Below are 23,690 nucleotides of genomic sequence, written 5' to 3'. Positions count from 1 at the left end.
CACAGCCACAAGGCGGCAATCCCGGGAGGACCACAGAATGACCACGAGAGACACCACGGTCCATGGGAGCAACCCAGATGGCACAATGAGAAACCAACAAGTGACCCATGAGGAAGGGGGATCTACAGCGACCAAGAGGGTTCTGCTGGCATCCTAAAACAGTGAGGATGACAGGCCAGAGGAACCGATGTTAAGTAACCCCATCCATCCGTTCATCATCCCTATCACCATAAGAAATCCCCAGGTGGCTCAGAGGGCAGATATGGTTGCATTGATTGATTCAAAGTGTACCCGGTGTCTCATAAGGCAGGCTGTAGTTAGCGAGCTAGGGATACAGGTCCTGAAGATGCCCAAACCCATTAGGTTTGAGCAAGTGGACAGCTCGGTGCTTGGGGCGGAGCTACTCACATCACAGATCTGGTGATGTTGGAAATGGGAGAGCATTGGGAAATGATTAGATTTATTGCAGTAGCAACAATGACTGGGTCCTTAATATTGGGCTTGGCGTGGCTGGACAAGTGAGGACCCACAATCTGGTGTGAGGCAGGGTTTAGGATGCTAAGAATAATGACTGGACCTAACCCACCGCTCCATGAGCAGGTGCAGAGGGAGATGGTGGCCAGCCCAGAAGGGATACAGGGAAGGCCCTGGAGAGGTGCCCCCTTCCCACAGTCTACACAAACCTGGCAGAGGTGTTTAATGAGGAAGAATGTGAGGTCCTACCCCCACACTGCCCTACCAACTGTGCCATCGAACTGATCCCCAAAGCGGAACTACCCAAGCCAAGGATGTACTCGATGATGCTGAAGGAGATGGGGGGGTTACAGCAGTACACCGATAAGAACTTGACTAGGGGGTTTATCTCACCATGTCAATTCCACGTGGCGGCACCCATATTGTTCAGAGAAGGATGGGACTCTACACTTATGGGTCGACTTCCAGGGAATTAAAGGGGTCTGTGTGGAACACCTATATTCCCCTGCCCTTGATGAAAAACATGCTTGCGATGTTGGCAAAGGGACAGTTTTTCACCAAGTTAGATCTATGGGAGACCTACTGCTGGGTCTGGATTAGACTGAGGGACGAATGAAAGACAACATTCAACTGTCCTTTTGGGGAGCTACCCATTCCAGGTGAGGCCATTTAAGATACAAGGAGCCCCAGCTATGTTCATGCAACTTATCAATGAGGTGTTGCATTAACACCTTTACTGGGTGGTCCTTGTCTACCTGGATGACATCTTAATCTACACCACCACTATGGAAGAGCACAACCAGTTGGTATAGCAAGTGCTATGGAATGTCAACTCTTAAAGTTGCCATAGTGAGAGAAGGGGGGAAGAGTGGATTCCATGCATACTTTCAGCTAAAGTCGGATCTCAGATTACTGCAGCAGGCTTGGGAGGGGTGCACCTCATTGAGGAATGTGATTTATGACACAGTCTGAGGGGAGGAGAGGAACAGGAGTAAAGTTCAGCTATAACTCAAACAAAGCTCAGATCTGACTGCGAAAAGACATTGCCTAATGGTGCTCCTAATAAATGACTAGTTTTGTATTGAAATTTGGCTCGATATTCATGAATCAATTAGGGCATTTTTAGGAAATCTGACACGGAATGTTAGGGTTCTAAATACCATGCAGAAATAAATCATTGTCCAAGGCAAAACATCCTTAAAGGTGCAATTTATTCCGCAGGCATGTTAGCACGGCTATGGAAATTCCAACTCTGGAAGTACCTCCTCTGGGTTCACCCAGTTGAAAGTTCATGATCTCTCCCCACACCCACAAATCCATCACATGTTCCAATCATCATCTTCCACGCTGGCATATACACCCATCTTCTTCCGGCCAGGTGTCGAGGTGCGGAGACAAAAGATGACCTTGGCTTCTACAAAAGAATGTCAACAATCCATTCTACAATCCTACTCCTTTCTATTCCCCCCTCCCAACTACTACACTATTGAAACAGCATAGAGAATTATTAAAAAGTGTGGCAGGCCAAAGATCCTAAAAAGAATATAATTACAGGCCTGACACGGAAACTGTTAGTGGCCAAGATATACATGAAACTCTTAAAGTGTGAGTTCCACAAAACACATCTAGATTACCTGGTTTACTGAATATTCAGTGATGGGGTGGAAATGAATCCACACAAGGTCCAAACTGTGTTAGAATGGCAAGCCCCAAAAATGCGTAGACAGTTGCAGTTTCCTTGACTTTGCCAATTTCTATCAACAGTTAGTCCCATTATTTGCCAAGGTTGCATTACCTTTGACTGACCTGCTGGAAACAAAACACACTGTGGCAAAACCTGGACAACCCCTCCTTTGGACGATGAACTGCCAAAGGGCATTCGAAGTGCTGAAAGCTCGTTGCTCAGGAGCCAGTCCTGAAACACCCTGATCCCTGATGACCATTTGTCGTGCAGGCTGATGCCAACGATGTGGCCATGGGGGCTGTCCTGTTACAAAGGAATAAAAAAGGTCATATGCAACCCTGTGCATATATCTCCTCTAAGCTCACAAAGATGGAACGGGGTTGAGCGATATGGGAAAAGGAAGCCTTTGCGATGCGGTTGGCGTTGCTAACGTGGTGACATTTATAGAGGGGGCCCAGGAGCCATTAGAGGGTTTGACAGATCACAAAACCTTGAGGCCCACGGCGGTTGTCCCCAAAGCAGATCCGGTGGGCGCAGTACTTCCAATGGTTTACCTTCACCCTAAAATATGTCCCAGCAGGGAAGAACTTCTTAGCCGATGCAGTGAATGTCCCAATACAAGAGTTGCCAGGAAGATGTAGTTCAGGCCATCATTCCAGACGGCCAACCGGCAGCTCAGATGATGGGGAAAGGCCCAGGATATGAATTGATAATGAGCTGCTAATCGCATTGTTAAATGACTCCTGGCTCACAGGGACAGGTTGGCACGGAAGAGTGACAAATTATACATATCACCTACCCTAAGTCCCAAGGTGCCATGACGTCGAATAGGCTGTGCGGTGCCATGACGTCGAATAGGCTGACCATTTTGGGTTCCTTAAAACCCTATACCTGGCCAGATGGCAGTTCCGGTGGCCTCGCATGAGGTCAGAGATCGAGATCTATGTGAAGAGTGGTCTGTGCATCAATGAAATTGAGACCTGGAAGACCCTAGGCCTCTTGCAGACCATGGCTGATCCCATCTGACCATATGAGGAGATTGCCATGGAGTTCATAGTAGATCTGCCAGAGAGCAGCAGGCACATTGCAATATGGACAGTCCTAGACCTGTACTCTAAACAGGCCCAGCCGATAGCAAGCATGCAGCAGTCGAACCCCATGCTGGAGGTCCAGCTGACATAAAGTCTTAGTCAATTAACAAGATGGTTTGTAAATAGCTGAATTCTTATTTTTAAGAATAAAAATAATTCTATATATATTGTCTTCAGGTGACCTGAGGACATCGCCCTTGCCCTTCCTGTTTTGTTACTGAATTCAGTGGTTTTACCTTATATGTAGGAAATTGAATTGGAAATAATCCAATATAAAGCCTATGTGAAGTTTCCAAGAATTGGCCTAATTAATTTACGAACCTTGAGACAAAGTTCAAAAAACCGCCATTCATTTATTAGGACTAACATCTTGGCACGGACTTCTGTGTAGCTGAAACTAAATCACACTTAATGGCATCTGAACTTTACCCCTGTACCCCTCCCCTCTGGCTGAGGTCTCCAACAGGATATTATGGTAGGGTTCTGGACATGCGCATTCACATTTCAGTGCAGAAATATGAGACTTTTACTCTGGCCAAAAATATGCATGGCATTCCCCCCCCCCCCTTTCTCATGTTGATAGTAGTCATGGAAATGCGTTAGGTGCTGACATCCGGCTCCCCTCACTTCCTGAAAGCAACCTGTATAAAACAAAGCAATTTGAGTACAGGTGTATAACTTAGGGATGTGTCCCTTCCCCAGGCTTGCTTGGATTTTCTGCATGGAATTTTGCTATAAGACGATCAGCCTGGACATTTCTACTTTTCACCCAAGATGCCTCTGACAAGGGGTAGCCCTTCCATTTGATTAAGTATTGGAGTTGTCTCCTGTGCCACCTCAAATCCAGGACTTGTTGAACTTCATAATGAGTTTGGCCCCCTATGACCACAGGGCCCAGGGGCTCCCAGAGTAGTGGTCTCAGAGTGGATCCAATCACAGGTTTTAAGAGGCTGCTATGAAATGCTGGGTGTATCTTCCCCAACAATCGAGGCAGTTTCAATTGCACTGTGACTGGGTTGATGATCTTTACTATGGGGAATGGTCCCATAAACTTTGGCCCCCGTTTCTTGCTAGGCAGTTTTAATCTTAAATATTTTGTGGAGAGGTAAACCTTCTCTCCCACCCGGAATGGCCATTGCGGAGCCCGGTGTTTGTCTGCCTGTTTCTTATAGGTTTGTGCCAGTTTAGCCAGTGTGTTTTTGACATTTTCCCAGGTCGCTTTCAGCATCGACAACCAGTCAGCCAAGCTGACTGATGAGAGGGGATACCTTGGATACTCAGGCATTGGGACGAAGCCCATACCGCTCACTATATTGAATGGCGTGAGTCCTGTGCTACTGTGGACAGCATTATTGTATGCGACCTCAGCAAAAGATAAAAGGTCTGCCCAATTGACTGCTGATAGTTCACGTAACACCTCAGGTACTGCTCTACCATGGCGTTCAGTCTCTCTGCTGCCCCATTGGATCTCGGATGAAAAGCTGAACTAAGATCCTGAGATGATCCAATGGACCGCAGGAACACCCTCCAGAACCTAGCCGTGAATTGGACCCCCCCCTGTCTGAGATAATTCTTCGAGGTACTCCATGCAGTCGGTAGATATGCTTCACGAACATTTTAGCCAGCTTGTGAGCCAAGGGTAGTCCGCTAAAGGGTATGAAGTGTGCCTGTTTGGAGAACAGGTCTATTAAAGTCCAAATCACTAAATTTCCCCCACTTTTTGGCAACTCTACTATAAAGTCCATTGTGATCTCCTCCCACGGCCTCGTTGGCTCTGCTACTGTTTGCAGTAGTCCAGGGGGTTTCTTGGTTGTCTCTTCATTGTGGCGCAAATGGTACAACTTTTCACGTAACTGTCTACATCTTTCTTCATGCCAGGCCACCAGAATTGCCTCCGGGCTAAGTGTAAAGTCTTTAGGAACCCAAAGTAGCCTGCTGGTTTGGCATCATGACTCCTCTGGAGAACTAGGGTACATAGGGATTCTGGGACATAGAGTTTTGTCCCCTTCCATGCAAGGTCATCTCTCTCTGTCAAGATGTGTTGGTTGTTTTGGAACCAGGGGTCTGCTAGCAGTTCAGCTTTGAGCCTTGTGGATAGGTCGCTTGCAAGTTGGTCTTGCTGGTCATGGCGTTGCCGTCTGGTGGTCACTTGTGCAGTGGTTTGGGTAGAGGGAAGGATGGCATCCACTACGTGCTCCCATTCGCATTTGTACTGAGGCATGCGGGAGAGGGCGTCAGCTAGAAAGTTCCTACCCCCTGGAATGTGCTTTAAAACAAAATCAAAATGGTTGAAGTATTGAGCCCATTGGACTTGTTTGGGTGATAGCTTCCATGGGGTCCTAAGTGCCTCTAGACTTTTGTCATCGGTCCAGACTTAGAACGGTTTCTGGCCCCCTTCCAACCAGTGTCTCCAGGTTAGCAGTGCCCATCTCACTGCGAAAGACTCCTTTTCCCATGCGGCCCATCGTCTCTCTGTGTCTGTGAGCTTGCAGGAGGTGTAGGTGCAGGGTTGTAAGTTTTCTTGGTTGCTTCTTTGGAGTAGCACCGCTCCCACTGCCATGTTGCTGGCATCTGCGTGGATCATGAAAGGTTGCTCGGGGTCAGAATGCTTCAGCACTGGCTCCTTTGCAAACATTTCTTTTAGTGTTTCGAACATCTTTTGGCAGGTTAGGTCCCACTGTAGGGGTTGTCCCAGACAAGGTTTCGTTCCTGGGCTCCCTGTCTTCAGGAGGTCTGTTAGGGGTTTGGCAATTTTCGCAAAGGAGGAGATGAATTGCCTATAGAAGTTCGCGAAACCTAGGAAACTTTGTAGTTGCCTGCGGGTGCGAGGGGGTTGCCAGCCTAAGACGGCTTGCACTTTTGCTGGGTCCATCTCTATTCCCTCATTTGACACTTGGTAACCCAGGTAGTCTAACTGTGTATGGTGGAATTCGCATTTTGATACCTTGACATACAGGTTGGCTGCCAGAAGTTTTTTCAGTACTTGGCGGACCAGGGGTACGTGGTCATCCATGGTTTCAGTATAGATAAGGATGTCATCTAGGTAGACGAGGACCCCCTTGTAGAGGTGCTTGTGCAACACCTCGTTTATTAACTGCGTGAATACCACTGGGGGGCCCTGCAGCCCGAAAGGCATCACTTTGAATTGAAAGCTCCCTATGGGGCAGTTGAACGCTGTTTTCCACTCATCTCCCTCTCTGATTCGTACTCGGTAGTATGCTTCTCTGAGGTCTAGTTTGGTGAAGACATTTCCCTTGGCCAGATGAGACAGCATATCCTTCATGAGGGGGAGCGGGTATAGGTTGTGTATGCACACCCCATTTATTCCTCGAAAGTCCACACACAATCTCATGGTTCCATCTTTTTTTTTCATTGAAGAGGACTGGTGCTGCGACCCATGGCTTGGCTGGCTCAGTGAACCCCCTTGCTAGGTTTTTGTCTATGTATTTGCACATCTCTTGCATTTCCCGGGGCGTCATGGCGTACAGTTTGGGCTTGGGTATTTTTGCCCCGGGGATGATTTCAATGGCACAGTCTGTCTCCCGGTGGGGAGGCAGAACATCACACCTGGCCTCGCTGAATACTTCTGTGAGGTCCTGATATATCGGAATCAGTTCGGCCTCTGGGATTTTATCGGATGTGGTTGCCAGTTGTTCTCGTGGGCTCTCTTGGGGGGTTTCCAGCGTGGCTGGTGCTTCTGCTTGCTGGTGTGGGAGGGTTTGGGGGGCCCTTGAGGTAACCCCTTGCCATCAGATAGTTGGTCCCCACTTGTCTAGCCAGGAAAGTCCCAGTATGACTGTGTCTATCATTTTGGAGGCTATTATGAATCGAATTACTTCCCAGTGATCCGCTAGCTCTAGTCTCACTGGTTCAGTCAGATGGGTGGCATAGGCTCCTTCCATTAGGGACCCGTTGACCTGCTCGAACTGGATCGGGTGGGCCAGTCTGTTTGCTCTGATCCCCAGTTTCAGGACTGTGATTAGGTTGATCAAGCACCTTGTGCAGCCTGAGTCTATTAGGGCTTGAAAATCCCCAATTTCCTGTTTTTGGGCTGTGAGGCATATTGGAAAAAGGAAAGGGTGAATTGATTCACTCACCATTGGGTCATTTTCTCCCTCGTCCTCACTGTCATATGATTCAGGCGACTGGTTGTCATTGCCTGGGGTTCCATCACTTTCGCCTGAGGGGGAAGGGGCATTTACAGACTGGAGGGCTTTCCTGGACATGTTGGTGGTCTGTTTGGGCCCTCATTCTGGTCGTGCCCTGGGCGGTGGGTCTTGCCTTGATTTTGGGGCTGGGTTGGACATGCAGCTGCCATGTGGCCCATCCCCCCACATCTGTAGCATTTCAGCGGACTTCGAAGGAGGGCTGGTCTCAGAGCCTGCTGTGGTGCTGTGGTTCCCTGCTGGCTGGATGGTTTCAGGTCGGGTTGACCTCTCTCTTGTGTGTCCGGTTGCTTTGTCATGTCATTGGTGCACAGCCCGCTGTCGACTTTTGTTGCTACTTGGAACCACTCAGAGAGTTGATTTGGGATGTCACAGTATGCAGTTACTTGGGCAATTTGCTTGTCCAGGCTGGTTCTGAAAAAATGCACTAGCAGCCACTCTGGTAAAGGGGGTAGCCTTCCTATAACCCTCCTAAATTCACGGATGTGCTCTTTGATGGGGTGACCCCTCTGCTTTAGGTTGCTGAGTTCCTCTTCTGCATATGGGTTCTTCTCTTCCACCTCCTCAAATCTGGCCTCTAGCAGTTGCAAGAAGTTATCTGTGTCTTGCAGTTGGGGGGACTCTCCTCCTGTGGAGGGCTGCTAGCCATTCCCTTGCTTCTCTCTCTAGACTGTCTGTGATGGCATTCACCATGGCTCTGGGGGATGGGTAGAGGTGCCCATAGTGTTCTAGGTGGATATCAGCTGAATCAAGGAATAGGGCTAGCTGGTATGAGTCTCCATCAAACTTTCCCCTGAATTGGGGTGGGTCATTCAGCCCTAATCCCCAGCTTCCTGTCGGCCTTGATATGCTTGCACCTGACATGGCTGGTCATCTTCACCCCTAGTTCGGAGAGAGGGAGGGGTTTGCCTGCTTTTGGCAGCCTGCCTGCAGCGTGGGAGAGGCACTGGTTGCCGTTTTGGGCTCCTTCTCCTATCGGGAGGGGGAGGGGGGCTGCGCTCCAGTCTGAGTCTCCTCCCTTCAACAGGATCAGATGTCCCTCCTCTCTCTTTTGGGTGGCATGATGGCCCCTCCTCCTGAAGGGTGGCCCGGTCAAACTCCTCCCTCAGTTGCTCTATTGCACTCCCCAAGGGTTCCCTCTGGGGCTTTGGGAGCCTGGCTTGTGCCCAGTCCCACATCCAGTCCACCCTTGCCAGTTCGCTTGAGACCCTTCCCTTTATTTGGGAATTGGGGTAAGGAAACTCAACTTCAGCTGTTTTAGGGGCTAATTTCCACCAGCACTCATCCTTTCTTGCTTCTGCCACTGGAAAAGGCATCGCAGGTTGAAAGTCTGGAGCCCTGATGTCGAGGACTGGTTGAACTCCTCCAGCTGAAATCAGGCTTTCTTCCGATAATCCACCTTCTGCCATGGTTGCCTGATTTTCCCTCCAAGCATTCCAAATATTGGGGAGTGACCGGGGAGCCCAGGACTCAGGAAGCCCAGAAATCTTGATAGATGTTTAAAAGTGAGTTTCAGCTATCTGTGAAGTTTCCAAGAGTTGGCCTAATTACTTTACAAACCCTGAGACAAAGTTCAAAAAAACCCCATTCATTTATTAGGACTAACATCTTGGCACGGACTTCTGTGTAGCTGAAACTAAATCACACTTAATGGCGTCTGAACTTTACCCCTGTGCCCCCTCCCCTCTGGCTGAGGTCATCAATCACATTCTCCAACAGGACGTTATGGCAGGGTTCTGGACATGCGCATTCACATCTCAGTACAGAAATGAGACTTTTACTCTGGCCAAAAGTATGCATGGCATTCCCCCCCCTCTCAAGTTGATAGTAGTCATGGAAACGCCTTAGGTGTTGACAGCCTACTTATTAGATAACATTCAAAAGAGCAAGGAGGGGATTGTTATTTAAATGTGGAACATTTGAAGTTAGATACAGAAAGTTTACAAACAGGAAAGAAATCTCATATATACTTGTTATGGCTATTATTCATAGCCAATATGCTGACAATGAACTTTAAAATGTTAATGTATTCAAATCTAGTATTCCTTCAGGAAGCTTCATCCCATTTCCTAAAATCTGATGGAGAAATTGCTCTTTCTCAATAAGGGTGGAGATAGCATCCATGCATGGGTTGACACTGTCCGTGCTCTGATTGGACTGAGTCTGATTACTAATTAATTAACATACTTTATAACCCCACCCCCTTGTCGGTAACTCCACCCAGTTTTCGACTCAGTCCACTCTGTTGTGTTATCCAGTTTCTTCCCTTCTGTGAATTCTATCTCTACTCGTTGAGAACAAAGACTTTGACGGGTGACAAACCTGGTAGACAGGGCCGTGAGTAGACTGGGAATTCGGAAGCCCTTATACCATCGGCCACAGGGCTTCGGCCCGCGGCCTCACATGCCCTGTCTTCCCTCAGTTGGGCAACAAACTGACAGTGGCAAGGCCCCCAGCTGCGTGGCTTTCTAGCTCTGGCCGCGGTGCGTGAAATACAAAGCCTCAACCATGGCTGGAATCCCCGGCGCAATTGCAGCGGCTTGAATACACCGTGCATGCACTTGCAGCACTCCAGAATCGCGCCCTGAACTGCCCGGCATGCAGGACCACCGTGGAGGCTAGAGGGACAGCTCGGAGTGGCGTTATCGGCAGCCAACAGCAGACAGGGCCTATTAGGTGCCCGCAGTGCTCCTTCCTGCCCAGCAAGGCCAGGGCTGCACCAAAAAAGGCGTGAATGCCATTTTGAAGAGGGCGGGGCTGGCTACGGAGGTTGCGGCCATTTTATTTCTCTGATCTCTCTACTAGTGGTAATGGCGGACAGCAGCGTGTCCGATAGCAATGCTGGAGTACCCAGGATTGTTTCGGAGACCAGAGGGCTGCTCACGCTGGGGCAGGCCGTCGCTCCCCCCCCCAGCAGTCACCGCCTCAGAACCAGTCAGGGGGGAAGCCCAGCACTAAGAGCTCCTCATCCAAGAGCTCCAAGTTCAAAAAGGACTGCAAATCAGCCACCAAGGCTAGGGAGACAGCAGAGCCATCGCAGCAGCGCCCAGACAAGGTTCCAGTGCCCTCCACCCACCCTAGCCCAGTGCCGCCTCTGCAGCTGGACTTCAGACAAGGCCCCTTTAGCCCTATGTTGCCCATAGACACATCTGGGCTTTGGGGCAGCACCCTTTGCGGCCACTGAGCAGACCGGCAGAGGCTACCTTCACCCAGAGGTCACTCTTGCCAATGTACTAGCGGCATACCCAATGCCGAGCATATCCACTGTGGCATCTGGCTTCCAAGACATCATCGCCGAAGCCATCAAGCAGGGCATTGTGGCAGGCCTGCAGGAGAGGAAACAGGGGGTTCTGACAGGGACTTCCCGGTCTGCCCCTTGGGCGGGTATGACACCAGAAATGGTCGCCCACTTATCTCCGGCTGAGCTCATCTGTAGCCCCTTCCCCGCCTCTGAAGAGGGGGAGATCAGTGACACTGACCTTTCCGAGGATGACCCTGCCCCAGACAAGCCCACCTGCACAGGCTTTTTCTTTCTGCTCTTTTCAAGCCATTGTTAAGCAAGGCCAAGGCCTCCTCCAAATTCAGGCAACCAGCAGTGACTGCCACTGCCCCAGAGCAACCTCCATTGGCCAGCACCCTATTCAAGGAGCACAAAATGGAGGCTGACACCATCCCAGCACCTCAGCTGTTCATCATCACGGTGCAAAGGCAGTGGTTGGCACCGGCATCCAATGCCTGGATGAGATCTACAGGGCTGCAGCATGGGCGTTCCCTTCTCCCTTTATTAGGAACTATAAGTTGAACAAATTGGCATTGGCAGTTTGGCCGCCAAGTTTTACAGGTGGTTCGGACAGACGCAGCAGGTCCAGAACAGTCGGGGTCCCACCGTTGAGGACAGTTCAGCTTGGGTGTGTTCCATGCATGGATGCTATCTCCACCTTTATTGAGAAAGGGCGTTGGTACCTAACAGATACGCCTCTTCTAATAAGGTGGAGATAGCATCCTGCCCCTCCCACATGGGGCAACTGTTCTGTCTGGGGTTCTTTCAGTTGGTTCCTGTTTTTAATGGATGATTTTACTGTTTTCCAGAATTGCTTTAAGAGATTACTTACTAAACTATTTGCTGGATAACACCATTAAGTCTGTCTTTTTTTCCTTCACTGAAAACTGGGTGGAGTTACCCACAAGGAGGGGATTATAAAGTGTGTTAATTAGTAATCAGACTCAGTCCAATCAGAGCACGGAGTGTCAACCCATGCATGTATGCTATCTCCACCTTATTAGAAGAAGTGTATCAGGTAGGTGCCAATGCCCTTTCTCTTTCAATTGTGAGGCAGGCATATTGGCTAGAACAGTGATGGTGAACCTTTTAGGCAGAGTGCCCAAACCAGAAGGTGCGCACGCACCAGAGCACCGGAATGGCCAATGCATATACGCACCTAGGAAACCCAATGACTAGCTGGCCAGCAAGTGTGCGCATGTCAGAAACCTGACAACCAGCTGGCTGAGCTGGGGCAATGGCGTGCGTGTCCACTGAGAAGGCTCTGCGTGCCACCTCTGGCACCCATGCCATAGGTTTCCCATCACAGGGTTAGAACATAGTGGCCATGACAGCCACTCCAAAACATCAAGAATTCGAGTTGCAAGAGATTCCAACAATGAATCAAGGCCTTTGTTTTTAGGTTGGCATTTATCCCTTATACAGTGCATCTTTTGATGGCATTAGGCTTTGCCTGTTCTAACTTTATAATCTTTATTAGATATATCTGTGATAATTGTGGCTTTGCCATTTGTTTCTTTTCTGATAATGTATCCTGAAGGATACACATCCATCAGAAAGCTTTAACAAAAAACTTTGACCTAGGGCACCTTAAAAAGAGCACAAGGGCTGTGTGCAGCTCAGAAGTTATGCTTCTCTTTAAAGCTTTTGAAAGTACGCTTTTAAGGCTGAAGTGAGGTAATCCTGCAGCCTTGCTTCAGTCTGATGTGGAAAGCCTCTCAACCTTCTCACATATGAAACTATGGGAAAAGGAGCTTTCTGTTGCAGGGCTTTCTGAGGGAGCCTCCCAAGCTAATGCCAGGCTTTGCAGTCATGGCAATGAACAAAGTTTCATAGTCTGTGCAATTTTAGATTCATAATGTATTGTATCTGTAGCTACTAAATACAAACTTTTAAGCTATAGCAGGATGAACTGGGAATGATCAAAAGAGAAGGAAAATAAGAAATATTGGGTTTAATATTTTAAACCCACCGGTAATATCTTACATATTAAGATAGTAAGATGTAAGAGAAGGGCAATTGCCTCTCTTGTCATTTTAGCTGAAAAGAACTTCTCAAATGTTAGCAACTATCTTCAGCACATGCAGTTTAATTAAAAAGATTTAAGTCCACATTAGATGAGGAGGAATTAAGGTTAGGAAATCTCTTTCCATTTCAGTACAGTCAAAGAAATACTTCAGATATCAGGATAATGATGAAAAGGGTAAAAAGGAGAATGATACATATTTCTGTGAAAAGTATCCTTATAATTTCTTTCTTTTAGAATTCAAGCATGAATAATACCGAAAATCAAAACATGGGACTTTTAACAGATAGCAAAAGATGGATGCACTGAAGTTAATTTTTGGTCCAGGACTCTTTCCTTTAATAATATTCCTTTACCGAAGCAAAAACAGAAGTATGTCCAATAAGTTATAGACATCTGCTATAAAAGTCATAAAAAACTGCCAAATTAATTTCTCAATGGGCATATTGCCATGCAATACACAGCATCTCCAGGCAGAAAGACTAACAAGATAACTTTTAAAAGAATCCACATGATTGGAGTGCTACATGACTTCTCAAATTCTACTATGGTCAAGCAAAATATCCACCAACATTATCTGATCTCCGTTTATAATTCCCATTGCTATAGAAGGTAGAAAATTTGTCCATGTAGGTGAACTTTTTACTGCAAGTTTCTAATTAGGCTCTTCAGGAAAATAAAAGTAAGAAAAATGGTTCAAAATATAATGCAAATCCTGTCCTTTTTTGAAGAGCAGCAGCCTTGTGAAAAGTGATGGTCATTGCAGAATGAAAATTGAACAGGGTCACCTAGTAACAACCTGACCCTCATATGAACCTGAAGTGAGAGATGTTTATTCCCACAAATAATGGCTGAAAATTGGGTTGAGTAGAAACCTCATTGCCTTCTGTGCTCAATCAATTGTTTCTACTGGAACCTATTGCTCCCTTAGAGTCTTATCATCCATACGATTTCACATAGTGTAAATTATAGGATCCAGGTCTCATATTTCAACATCACTTTCTTTATCATTATCATGGTCACCATCGTAGAACTCATTGGAAGCTTCTGGCCTGCAAGATATAATAAGTTAAATTATAATAATAAATAAGTTACATAGGATAAGAAGATAATGTAGCAAAAATCAATGCATACTGATTTCTGGGAGGTAACTGCTGGGGTTTCTCTCGAGTATCAGGTTAAAATACATAGTTTTTATTTGAGGGACAAATATAAAAACATGCCTGCTGTAATTATCTTCTGAACTTCTCTCTTCTGGATCAGGTTCATCTGTGCGATCATAGCTCAGAAGATCAGAAGGGACATCATGGATCTGGACACTAGGTGCATGATTCAGCATCTTCAAATTCTCAAATATTGTCTGTCGTATTTGATCTAAGTACTTCACAGACACAAAATGCAGCAAAATCCTATTAAGCAAATCACTTCAGCAAAGATGATCAAATTCCTATCATCATTTTTGCGGCCATCAAACTTAACCCATAATCATAGACCCGCAGTCATAGTGACCGCAACAGTTTTCCAAAATGTTCAGAACACCCCTATTTTTACAAATGGCCCGTTCCGGTTGCAAATAGCTTTTGTTTTCCCACCAATAAGAGTGTATGCAGCATCACGCTTGCATTAGTTATTTAGTGTTTTCTGTAGTGGCATTTGAATTTGAGTTTCGATCATTTTGACCGCAGATCTTTGTTAATGTATATATATTTAATAATATCGAGGCCAAGTTTTCCACCAAAAAGATTGCGTTTGGTTATCCAAACTTCGAAGAAACTGTTCTAAAATGGTATGAAGAAGCAGAGAGGGTGATCTGAGTGAAGTGGAATTGGACTGCGATGAAAATTTTGTAATGGACGACGAGGAACCCGCCACTACCACAGATTCTGACATCAGCGATGATGAAGCTCCCAATGAAATTGATGACCAGGTGCAATCTACGTCATGCAATAATTTATATGGCAAGAACAAATTCAAATAGTCTTCTGCACCTTTTGGAAGCAATAGATCTAGAATCGCTAGTCATAATATTGTAGTGCAATTACCTGGACTACGACCAGGAGCTAGAAATCTCGGAAATTCACCTACTCCTCTAGAGACTTGGGAATTACTATTTTCTAAAGAAATTAGCGCCATCATTCAGTGGACCAATGTAAAAATTAGAGCAGAAGCTTGAAGTTCAAAGATGGAGAAACAAAGGAAAGAAACCAGAAGTGTCGTGGCGAGAACGGCTGGAAAATTATTGAGCTCCGAAGAGCTTTGGAAAAACCCAGCAAGCAAACCATCATCGGGAGGTCTTTGGACCAGAACTGTCCTGAAGGGATGGTGAAGAAGGAGAGGCGTTTCGGACAACAGCGAGGAGCTAGGCAAGCTCCAGGGCAGGTTGGAAACATGCTCTCCAATTCGACAGTGGGGGTGGAGGCCATCTTTTAATGACCACCCCAAAGCTGGAGCAACTAGACTAAGCTTGGAGCAGGAGCAATGTTTGGACAGAACGCTGGCACCGGGAGAAAGATTAGCCAATTCAAGGGTAAAGGAGTTTAAATTTGGAGCTTAATTTTTTTTTTCCAGAGCTTAAAAGTAGCAGTTAATTTGTACTTGGAATACGGAGGGAGGGTAAAAAAAAGCTGGTGACTAAAATACTAAGAGCCCAAGAAGATTTTGGAATATATAATTGGAATTGGAGAAGTCTAAAATAACAAAAGTAAAAGATTCGGAGAAGAAAGAGCAAATTTTCTGTGTAGATTTAGAGTTTTTGGTTTCTGGCAACTTTGACAAGTTATTGATTTGATCGTATTGTGGGATCGTAAAAGCCACCTACTGAAGGAAAGAAAGTACAGCAACATTCTGAAACAAAGCCCAGCAGTAAAATCTGACCTTGACCACAGGAAAGATAAGTAGAATACACTGAGAATTTTTAAGGAGTGTATGGTCCTTCCCTATTGTTTAACTTTGTTTTTCTACGGTTGAGGAAGAAAATAAAAAACTTTTGAAGTGCACTGGACTACTTTGGGGCCGGTTATTAAAATTGGAAACAAGAAGAGGGGCTTAATTAATTGTTGTAAAATATAATGGCATTAAAAGTTTATTAATTTTGAACATGGAGTGTGGGATGTATGAAGAACTACTTGAAATGTTAAAAGATGCATGTGCAATACTAAAAGGTAATAAAGAACCAGAAAAATCATTGAAACACATAGAACAGGAAATAGGAGAGGAACTGGGAAAAAGGAACACAAATGAGAAGCAAGAAGTTAATATTGTAGAAAAAGAAGCTGAAAATAAAAACCAGTTAGACAATTTTATTGAGATTTACAGAGGCACAGAAAGAGCAGAGAGGAAAAAAGAAATGGTATTCAAAAAAGTAACAATCCCAAAACAAAGAGGGAAATAGTGGGAAGCGAAAAAGAGAAGTCCTGGGGAGGGTTTTTTAAACAATCTATCCAAAAGTGATAGAAAAGATTCAGAAGAAAAGACATAATACATATAAAAAGAAAAAAAAACTAAGAACATGGGATAAAAGGACAACCAGAAAATTAATGAAAAGTAAGTAAATTAATTAAAGAGAATAAGAGATGAATTAAGAGAAAATGGTTAGAAAAGAGGGAAGGGAAAGAAGGGATATATTAGTACAGTGATAGCTAACCTTTTTGCCATCATGTGCCAAAAGCGGGGGGAGACGGGGGGGGGTGTTGTGCACGTGTGTGTCCACACCCATAATTCTATGCACCCTCCCCTCAGCGCATGCATGTGTGACCCTCCCCCTTGCTTTTGGTGTATGATGACATGGTGCACCGTTTTTCACCCACCCTGGGCTCCAGAGGCTTTCTAGGAGCCTGGGGAGGGTGAAAACAGCCTCCCCCGGCCCCCACAGGCCCTCCGGAGACCAGAAACGGCCTGTTTACCAACTTCCAGTTTGCGTGTTGGACATTTTTTGTCCTCTGGAGGTTACGGGCAACCCAGAAGTCTGTTCCCGAACTTCCCTTTTTTGTGTTGGCCTTTTTTCTCCCTCTGGAGGCTTCAGGAAAGCCTCCTGAAGCCTCTGGAGGGCGAAAAATGGCCCAACAAGCAAACCAGAAGTTCGGGAACAGACTTCTGGATTGCCCATAGGACTATTTTTCTCCCTTTCCTGAAGCCTCCGGAGGACAAAAAATGGCCGAAAATGAAGGCTGAAATCAGCTGGCCAGCGCACACATGCACGCTGGAGCTGACAAGGCAACGCCTTGCGTGCCACAGGCGGTCCGCGGAAGCATTTCTTAGGGCACATGAGCCATTGCCCTGTGCCTCATGTGCCCTAAGAAATGGCTCCGCCCACCACCTGTGGCACGTATGCCATAGGTTCGCCATCACGGTATTAGTACAATAAAATGAAATATGTTAATAGTTTTAATGATATGTAGCTAATTAAGATGTGAGAGAATTATATTAACATTATTAATTGTGGATAATTAATTAAGTAAAATGCTTATTATATAAAAATTGAATTTGAGGATAAATGCTACCTATAGAAAATAGAATAACAGATGGAAAATGAAATGATAAATTTGGTTTATTTCTGAAGGGGCAAATGATGATATTGTTTATGAGTTAAGAAAAAATTATGTAAAATGAATTATGTATATGAGAGAATGTTAAAGGGGAAAATCTGTGCAACACTTTGTTTACAAAAAAATTAAAATTTATAACAAAAAGTAAAAAACTTTGTTTGGAAAAAAAGATAGAGAAACAAAAGGTGACTTGCGCGATGTGGAGATTAATACAGTTTTTGGTTTATTGCTCTATACATTTAATTTTTAGATTCAACCATAAAAACATTGAATGTCTTTTTGCTAATGATGGAATTGGTCGATAAATTTTTAGCTATGTAATGAACTGAAACGGATTTGCTAATTTATTAATTTGATCAATAAATGAAAATTTTAACTATATAAAGTAAATTTAACAACATATCCCACCTATTATTTTCATAGATTAAGAAAATTGTATGAGCTATCATTACGACCTCATGTTTGTAATAGCTTAACCGAAGTAGTATATCTGTGGTTAAGGGTAAAACATACTAACAAAATTAATCTACTATTAGGCACAGGCTTAGTAAACTGAAAAACTAATAATGCTTCTTTAGAAACAATTAAAGGAGATATTTTGGAAAGGAGGCAAATAAAGGAAAGGGTCAATTTGTTCATTTATAGGAGGTACTCACCTGCCTTGAGTTCTGATTTTCAATTCTAGTGCTGACATCAGGGTGGAGAGTAAAATCTGGAGCAAAGTATTCAAAATATTCTTTATGGATAAAAAAAGAGAAATGCTTATACATTAAAAAGAGAAATCCATATATAGCACACATCAAGCACAACAACAGTCAGCTATTCCTCTGAGGAAATACAGTTAATCCTCAAGTTAGCAATAGCAATAGTACTTAGACTTATATACCGCTTCATAGTGCTTTTACACCCCCCTCCTCTCTAAGCGGTTTACAGTCAGCATATTACCTCCAATAATTTGGGTCCTCATTTTACCCATCTCGGAAGGAGTCAACCTTGAGCCAGTGAGTCAGCTAGCAGTCAGCTGGTAGCCTGCAGTACTGCACTCTAACCACTGTGCCACCTCGGCTCTTACTTTAGTAATGTTACTAATATAATGGAGCTTCCCAATTACATTTGTAACTCAAGGATTCCTTTGATTGAACCACATTAAATAAAAGGAAACCCTCCCTGTTTTCTACAATGCATTCGCTAATCAAATGCATAGGTCCATAAATTCACATGAGGTATCTCAGGATGGGGAAGGGCATGCAGGGCCTGGTGCATGAGCAGACCACCGAAAGCCTCCCCCAATCCACTGAGATACCTCATGCTCTCCACAACTGCTTCCTACCCCCATCCTGCCCCATTGGGTGTTCACAGACTGGGGCTGCTTTGCTAGCATCCCAGATTCCATTTATTCTTCCCCACCGCATTTCCCATGGATTACTTACTTTTAGATGGCGAAGCTGTAAGAATGTGAAATCTAAGGAAAACATTTTTGCCAACTGCGGGCCACATGACCAGCAGGCCTCTGGGAGTAGAAAAGACCTGGGTGAGGCCGCCTTAGCCTCCTGCTTTAGGGCAGCTTCAGGGATTGGGGCAGCAGCAGTAGCCAATCAAGGAGGAGCTTGCTTCCTTTGTCGCATCTGGCTGAGCTGCAAGCTCCTTGTTGATTGGCTGTAGCTGTTGCCACAATCCCTGAAGCTGTTCATTCTAACTAGCTAGTCAACAGCAAGCAGGAGGCTGCTCAGCACTGGCCAGAGTGGGTCCAAACTAGGCCTGCAGGCCCTCATGGCAGAGGAGCTGAAGTCAGATGGGGCAAAGCTGTTTTCCTTGTATCTCACGTTCTTACAGCTTCACCAGCTTCTGAATAAATAAAGGACTTTGGCTTCTCTGCCATGTCAGCCTCTTCTGGGGCCCTTCAAAAAGTAAGTACAGTAAAGAAGGAGTAAGTGGAATTCGGTTCGCTAGCAAAGCAGGCCCAGTGCCTGTGGAGACCCGGCAAGGCAGGATAGTGGGGGAAATAGGCATGGTGCATGTTGTAGCGTCTGTGCGGCGGGTGGTAAGGGTGAATGATCACTGTGGTGCATAACTTCATGACCAGGCTATAAATACCGTATTTTTCGGAGTATAAAATACACCTTTTTTCCTCAAAAAAGAGGCTGAAAATCTGGGTGCGTTTTATACACCGAATACAGCATTTTTTTGCCTCCGGAAGCCTCGCCCCTTCACCAAAATGGCCGTGCATACCCTTTTGGAGACTTTCAGAGAGCTCCTGGGGGCTGGGGAGGGCAGAAATGAGCAAAAAATGGGCTGTTTTCCCCCCCACCCAGCTCCCAGCAGCACTCTAGAAGCCTCCATAAGGCTATGCATGTAAATTTTTTTGACAAAAAATGTGCCCATTTTTGCTTGTTTTTGCCCCCACCCTTGCTCCAAGGAGCACTCTGCAAGCCCCTCCCCCCGGCTATTCATGCCTTTAAAAAAAAACGGGCCCTTTTTCGTGAAAAACGGGCCGTTTTTGTGAGGTTTGCATAGTGCAAAAACTTTCCCCCCGCCTTTCGGAAAGCTCTTTAAACTGATTGATGAGAATTACATCGATCAAGTGCTGTGCCAGCAGAAACAAGGTCTTAGGTGCTGCAAATTGTCAGCGATTTCCTTCTCCAGCACATGGATAAATACACCTGGAAACATCTACCTACCTACCTAATCTCTCTCTCTTTCTCCCTACCTACCTACTGTATTTCTCTCTCTCTCCCTCTACCTACTGTATTTCTCTCTCTCCCCCTCTATCTACCTACGTACCTACCTATCTTCTCTCTACACATTTACTGTATTTCTCTCTCTCTATCTATCCCTCTACCTACCAACCTACCTACTCTCTCCCCCTCTCTCCCTACCCATCTACTGTATTTCTCTCTCTATCCCTCTCCCTACCAACCTACCTACTCTCTCTCCCTCCCTCCCTATCTACTGTATTACTATCTCTCTATCTCTTTCTATTTCTCTCTATCCCTCTACCTACCTACCTACCTACACACACACACACTCCCCCTACATAGCTACTGCATTTCTCTCTCTCTCTCTCTCTATTTCTCTCTCTTTCTCTCCCTCTCTATCCCTCTATCTACCTACCTACTTTTTTTTTAATTTGCCTCTTCAAAACTTTGGTGCGTCTTATACTCCGGTGCGTCTTATACTCTGAAAAATACAGTACTTTTTTGCAGGGTGGGAGAAGTGTTGTAATTTTGAGCTGTCACTAATTGAACTATCATAACTGAAGATTATCTGTAATACAATCTTAACGTTTTCACTCTTTTGTCTGAGACATGTAATTTATTGTGAGCCTTTATATCATAAAGCATAAACACACAGATTTCTGTCTTGGATACAAGGTTGAGCTAGAAAACCTCCAAGGTCTCTTCCAGCCCTATGATTTTATCTGCTAAAATCTCCTCACAACTGGCTGCTCTACAATTAGAAAAAAACCAAAAGGAAATGCAAATTTCCCTGATGCTTTTTATTCTTAGTGTCAGTTGCATATCATCTTCATCTAGCATATTAGCATACAGTTTTTCTCCAAACTGGGTACCCATGATCTTCAACATTAACAAATCATTGCTGATATGTGAGTAAAGAGGCAATTCTTCAGACAATGTGATTATAAGTCACATTAGAAATGTAAAAAATAAAAGCAGCCCCTTTAATACAAGCCCAGAAATTGCTTAGAAGTCAGCAAAAGGCAGTACATTGATGTTAAAACTTCTGTTTTGTTAAAGATTTACTGATGTTCCTAATCTGACTTTAATGACAACCCTGGCTATGCTATTTCAGTACAATATTCAGACATTCTGCTTTAATGAAATAATATTTCATAAACATAATAAACCAATTACTTCTGGGAAAGTACACTAAACATAGTATGGAGGAAGAATGTTTTACATTTCTCAATTGCATTATGAAATTGTTCACCTTTGAACTGAGGGTAAATGAGACACTATTATAACTGCATATTATGCATAAAATATAAACTACTGCACAAATGTAGAAAGGTTACTGTGTGTTATACACTAAAATACAATAAAATTTATAGTATAGTATTGTTTATATACCTGGCTAAGAAAAGGTTAAACAAATAATTGTTTATATTTTAACATAGAAGAACGTGACTTACCACTATATGGAAGCTCCTCACTAATTGCTTCATCTACAAGCAATGATGTTTCATAAGTCCTGAAGGGAAAGGCAGACCATATCCATCAAGACCATATATCTATGCCACTTACTTACTTACTAATTTATTACATTTATTGGCCGCCCATTTTACCATAGGGCCGGGATGGTGAACCTATGGCATGCATGCCACAGGTGGCACGCAGAGCCCTCTCTGCGGGCATGTGAGCAGTCACTCCAGCTCAGCTCCACCATGCATGCATGCATGCCTCCCACTAGCCAGCTGGTTTTTGGGTCTCAGCCATTCATGGGGGCGTGCGCATATGGGAGATGCCTGCGCATGCGTGGGGGACATGCATGCATGTGTGGTGTGGGAGGCCATCACTGCCATAGGGTAACTCTGGGCAGCTTACAATAACTTATAGCCATGAAAGATGACAGCCTATCTCAATGCTCTTACAATACTCACCAGCATCGGGCCACATTGCGAACTGTATAACCACCGCCTCCTAATACCAGAAGGGGAATGTTGAAACTTTTTACATATTCCACACACTCCCTGGAATCCAAAGTTAGAATATTTATATTGGCATATACTTGCATATACAGTATACATAAAATTGTGTGTGTGTGTGTGTGTGTGTGTGTGTAAATCTAGTAATTTACTGTAAATGACTGCTGTTAAAATGATTTCAATGTTGTTATCAAACCTATTTTGCTGAAGCTGGGAAATTGCAAAGCTAATAGGGGATTGCAAACACCCACCCACACACAAATATTTGAACAAAGGACCTTATTAATTTAGGGAAAATCCACTGGAGACTGCACAGAAGAAAAGGGCAGAGAGCTGAATAATTAGATCCAAAGACAGAAAGTGGTTGAGAGAGCCATTCTTTTTCTGATGCTTTTCTGTCTCCAAAGTGGAAGAGTCTCAGCCCTTGCTGGAGTTTGAATCAATTACAGAGGACTTTGAAAGACACCACAGGTCCAGTTTTAATGCAATGAGAAAATTGCAATAATATTTTTTGACAGCTAATATTAAAACGGGAGGAATAGATGCAAGACAAGAACTAACTATGATCTCTTCATACTCTCTAAGATTGACATAGACTGGAATTGCAATAACGTGTTGTGACTTATAGAGTGACTTTCCCCTTTAAAATAAGCTCAGCACTGAAAATGAATTATAGCTCTTAAGCAATTATAAAGACAGCAGTTTGCTAAGGGGTATGCATATGTGCAAAAGAAAGCAAAATGGCAGTCACAGATATTGAAGAGATAGACTTCAAATTTTGCTGCCACCAGCAACATCATTGTGAAGATCCCTGGCAGCATATGACAACAAAGTGGAAAATATACATAGTTTGTAAATAAACTACTCTTTCTGCTTTATTTGTTAGTGAGGGTTAGGTGGTCAGCTAAAAACCAAGCAAACCACATTCAATATAATATAAAACCCCAGCCATTTTGCAACCTGCAGGATGGTTGGCAGAGTGTTTATAAAACACAAAGTGTTTTATAATAAAAAGAGGGTACAGAAGAATTTGGGAGGTGTCTTATGTTAATGCTTAAAAAACCAGAACTTCAACAACATTAAAAGAGAAAAAAGCAGAGTCATATCCTTATTAGCCTAATTTCCCATTTAATTTTTGTTGGGTTATAAAATGGACTTACCCGTGTCCTCTTATACTGAGGTTAAAGCAGCCCAGGCGATCACAGCCTAAGGAGTCAGCACCACACTTAAAGGGATAAGTGGGAGAGATAAAAATGAGGAATAATGACAACTAAAATTTCCCAGCAAACCTACCCATCATTATTGTAGCCCCTCTTGTAATCTGTGAGTCCCTTCATATGACTACAAGGAACAGCCATCAAAAATTCTCACCTGCAACACTATGCAAGTTGGCTGATAGAATTCCACCACTTGATTAATGACCGGCTGGAAGAGGTGCTTATAACCTTCCAAACAAAAAGACAAAGAAACCACTGCTATGATTTTCCTGCTGAAATATGCACTGAAGATGGATAATACAACAAAGCGCAGTGGAAGACTCACTTTGATCATCAATGCCATCCCGCAAAGGTACATTTAGACAGTAATAGCGGCCACTCTCAGCTCCAACTTCATACATATCACCTACATGTCAGTGTATAATTTAAATAGGAGTACATATTAGAAAACATCATTTTCCAGAAATGTGACAACAGAATTTCAATTTTTTTCACATACTTACTAGCTGGCTAATAGAAGTCTGATTCTTAAAGCTGACAAAGCT

At 44.5% G+C, this 23,690-nt stretch overlaps 1 protein-coding gene across 2 annotated transcripts in view; it reads right to left on the bottom strand.

Moving 5' to 3' along the window:
* Positions 1–12,768: 12,768 nt before the first annotated feature.
* Positions 12,769–23,690, bottom strand: part of HDAC3 (histone deacetylase 3) — a 47,661-nt gene continuing 36,739 nt past the window's right edge. For both annotated transcript variants that reach the window (XM_081950478.1, XM_081950479.1), the window contains exons 8-15: positions 23,471–23,551; positions 23,300–23,373; positions 23,089–23,153; positions 21,884–21,973; positions 21,416–21,474; positions 17,922–18,001; positions 13,945–14,102; positions 12,769–13,773 (exon numbers count right to left, since the gene is read on the bottom strand). In XM_081950478.1, coding sequence (XP_081806604.1) covers positions 13,704–13,773; positions 13,945–14,102; positions 17,922–18,001; positions 21,416–21,474; positions 21,884–21,973; positions 23,089–23,153; positions 23,300–23,373; positions 23,471–23,551 — 677 coding nt within the window. In that variant the 3' untranslated portion in view covers positions 12,769–13,703. The remainder of the gene's footprint in view (positions 13,774–13,944; positions 14,103–17,921; positions 18,002–21,415; positions 21,475–21,883; positions 21,974–23,088; positions 23,154–23,299; positions 23,374–23,470; positions 23,552–23,690) is intronic.

This window comes from Natrix helvetica (assembly GCF_964273705.1).
Source record: "Natrix helvetica genome assembly, chromosome: 4".
In the NCBI taxonomy this organism is placed as follows: domain Eukaryota; kingdom Metazoa; phylum Chordata; class Lepidosauria; order Squamata; family Natricidae; genus Natrix; species Natrix helvetica.
The sequence above is the reverse complement of the archived record's forward strand: the minus strand, read 5'-3'. Positions and strand labels throughout refer to the sequence as shown.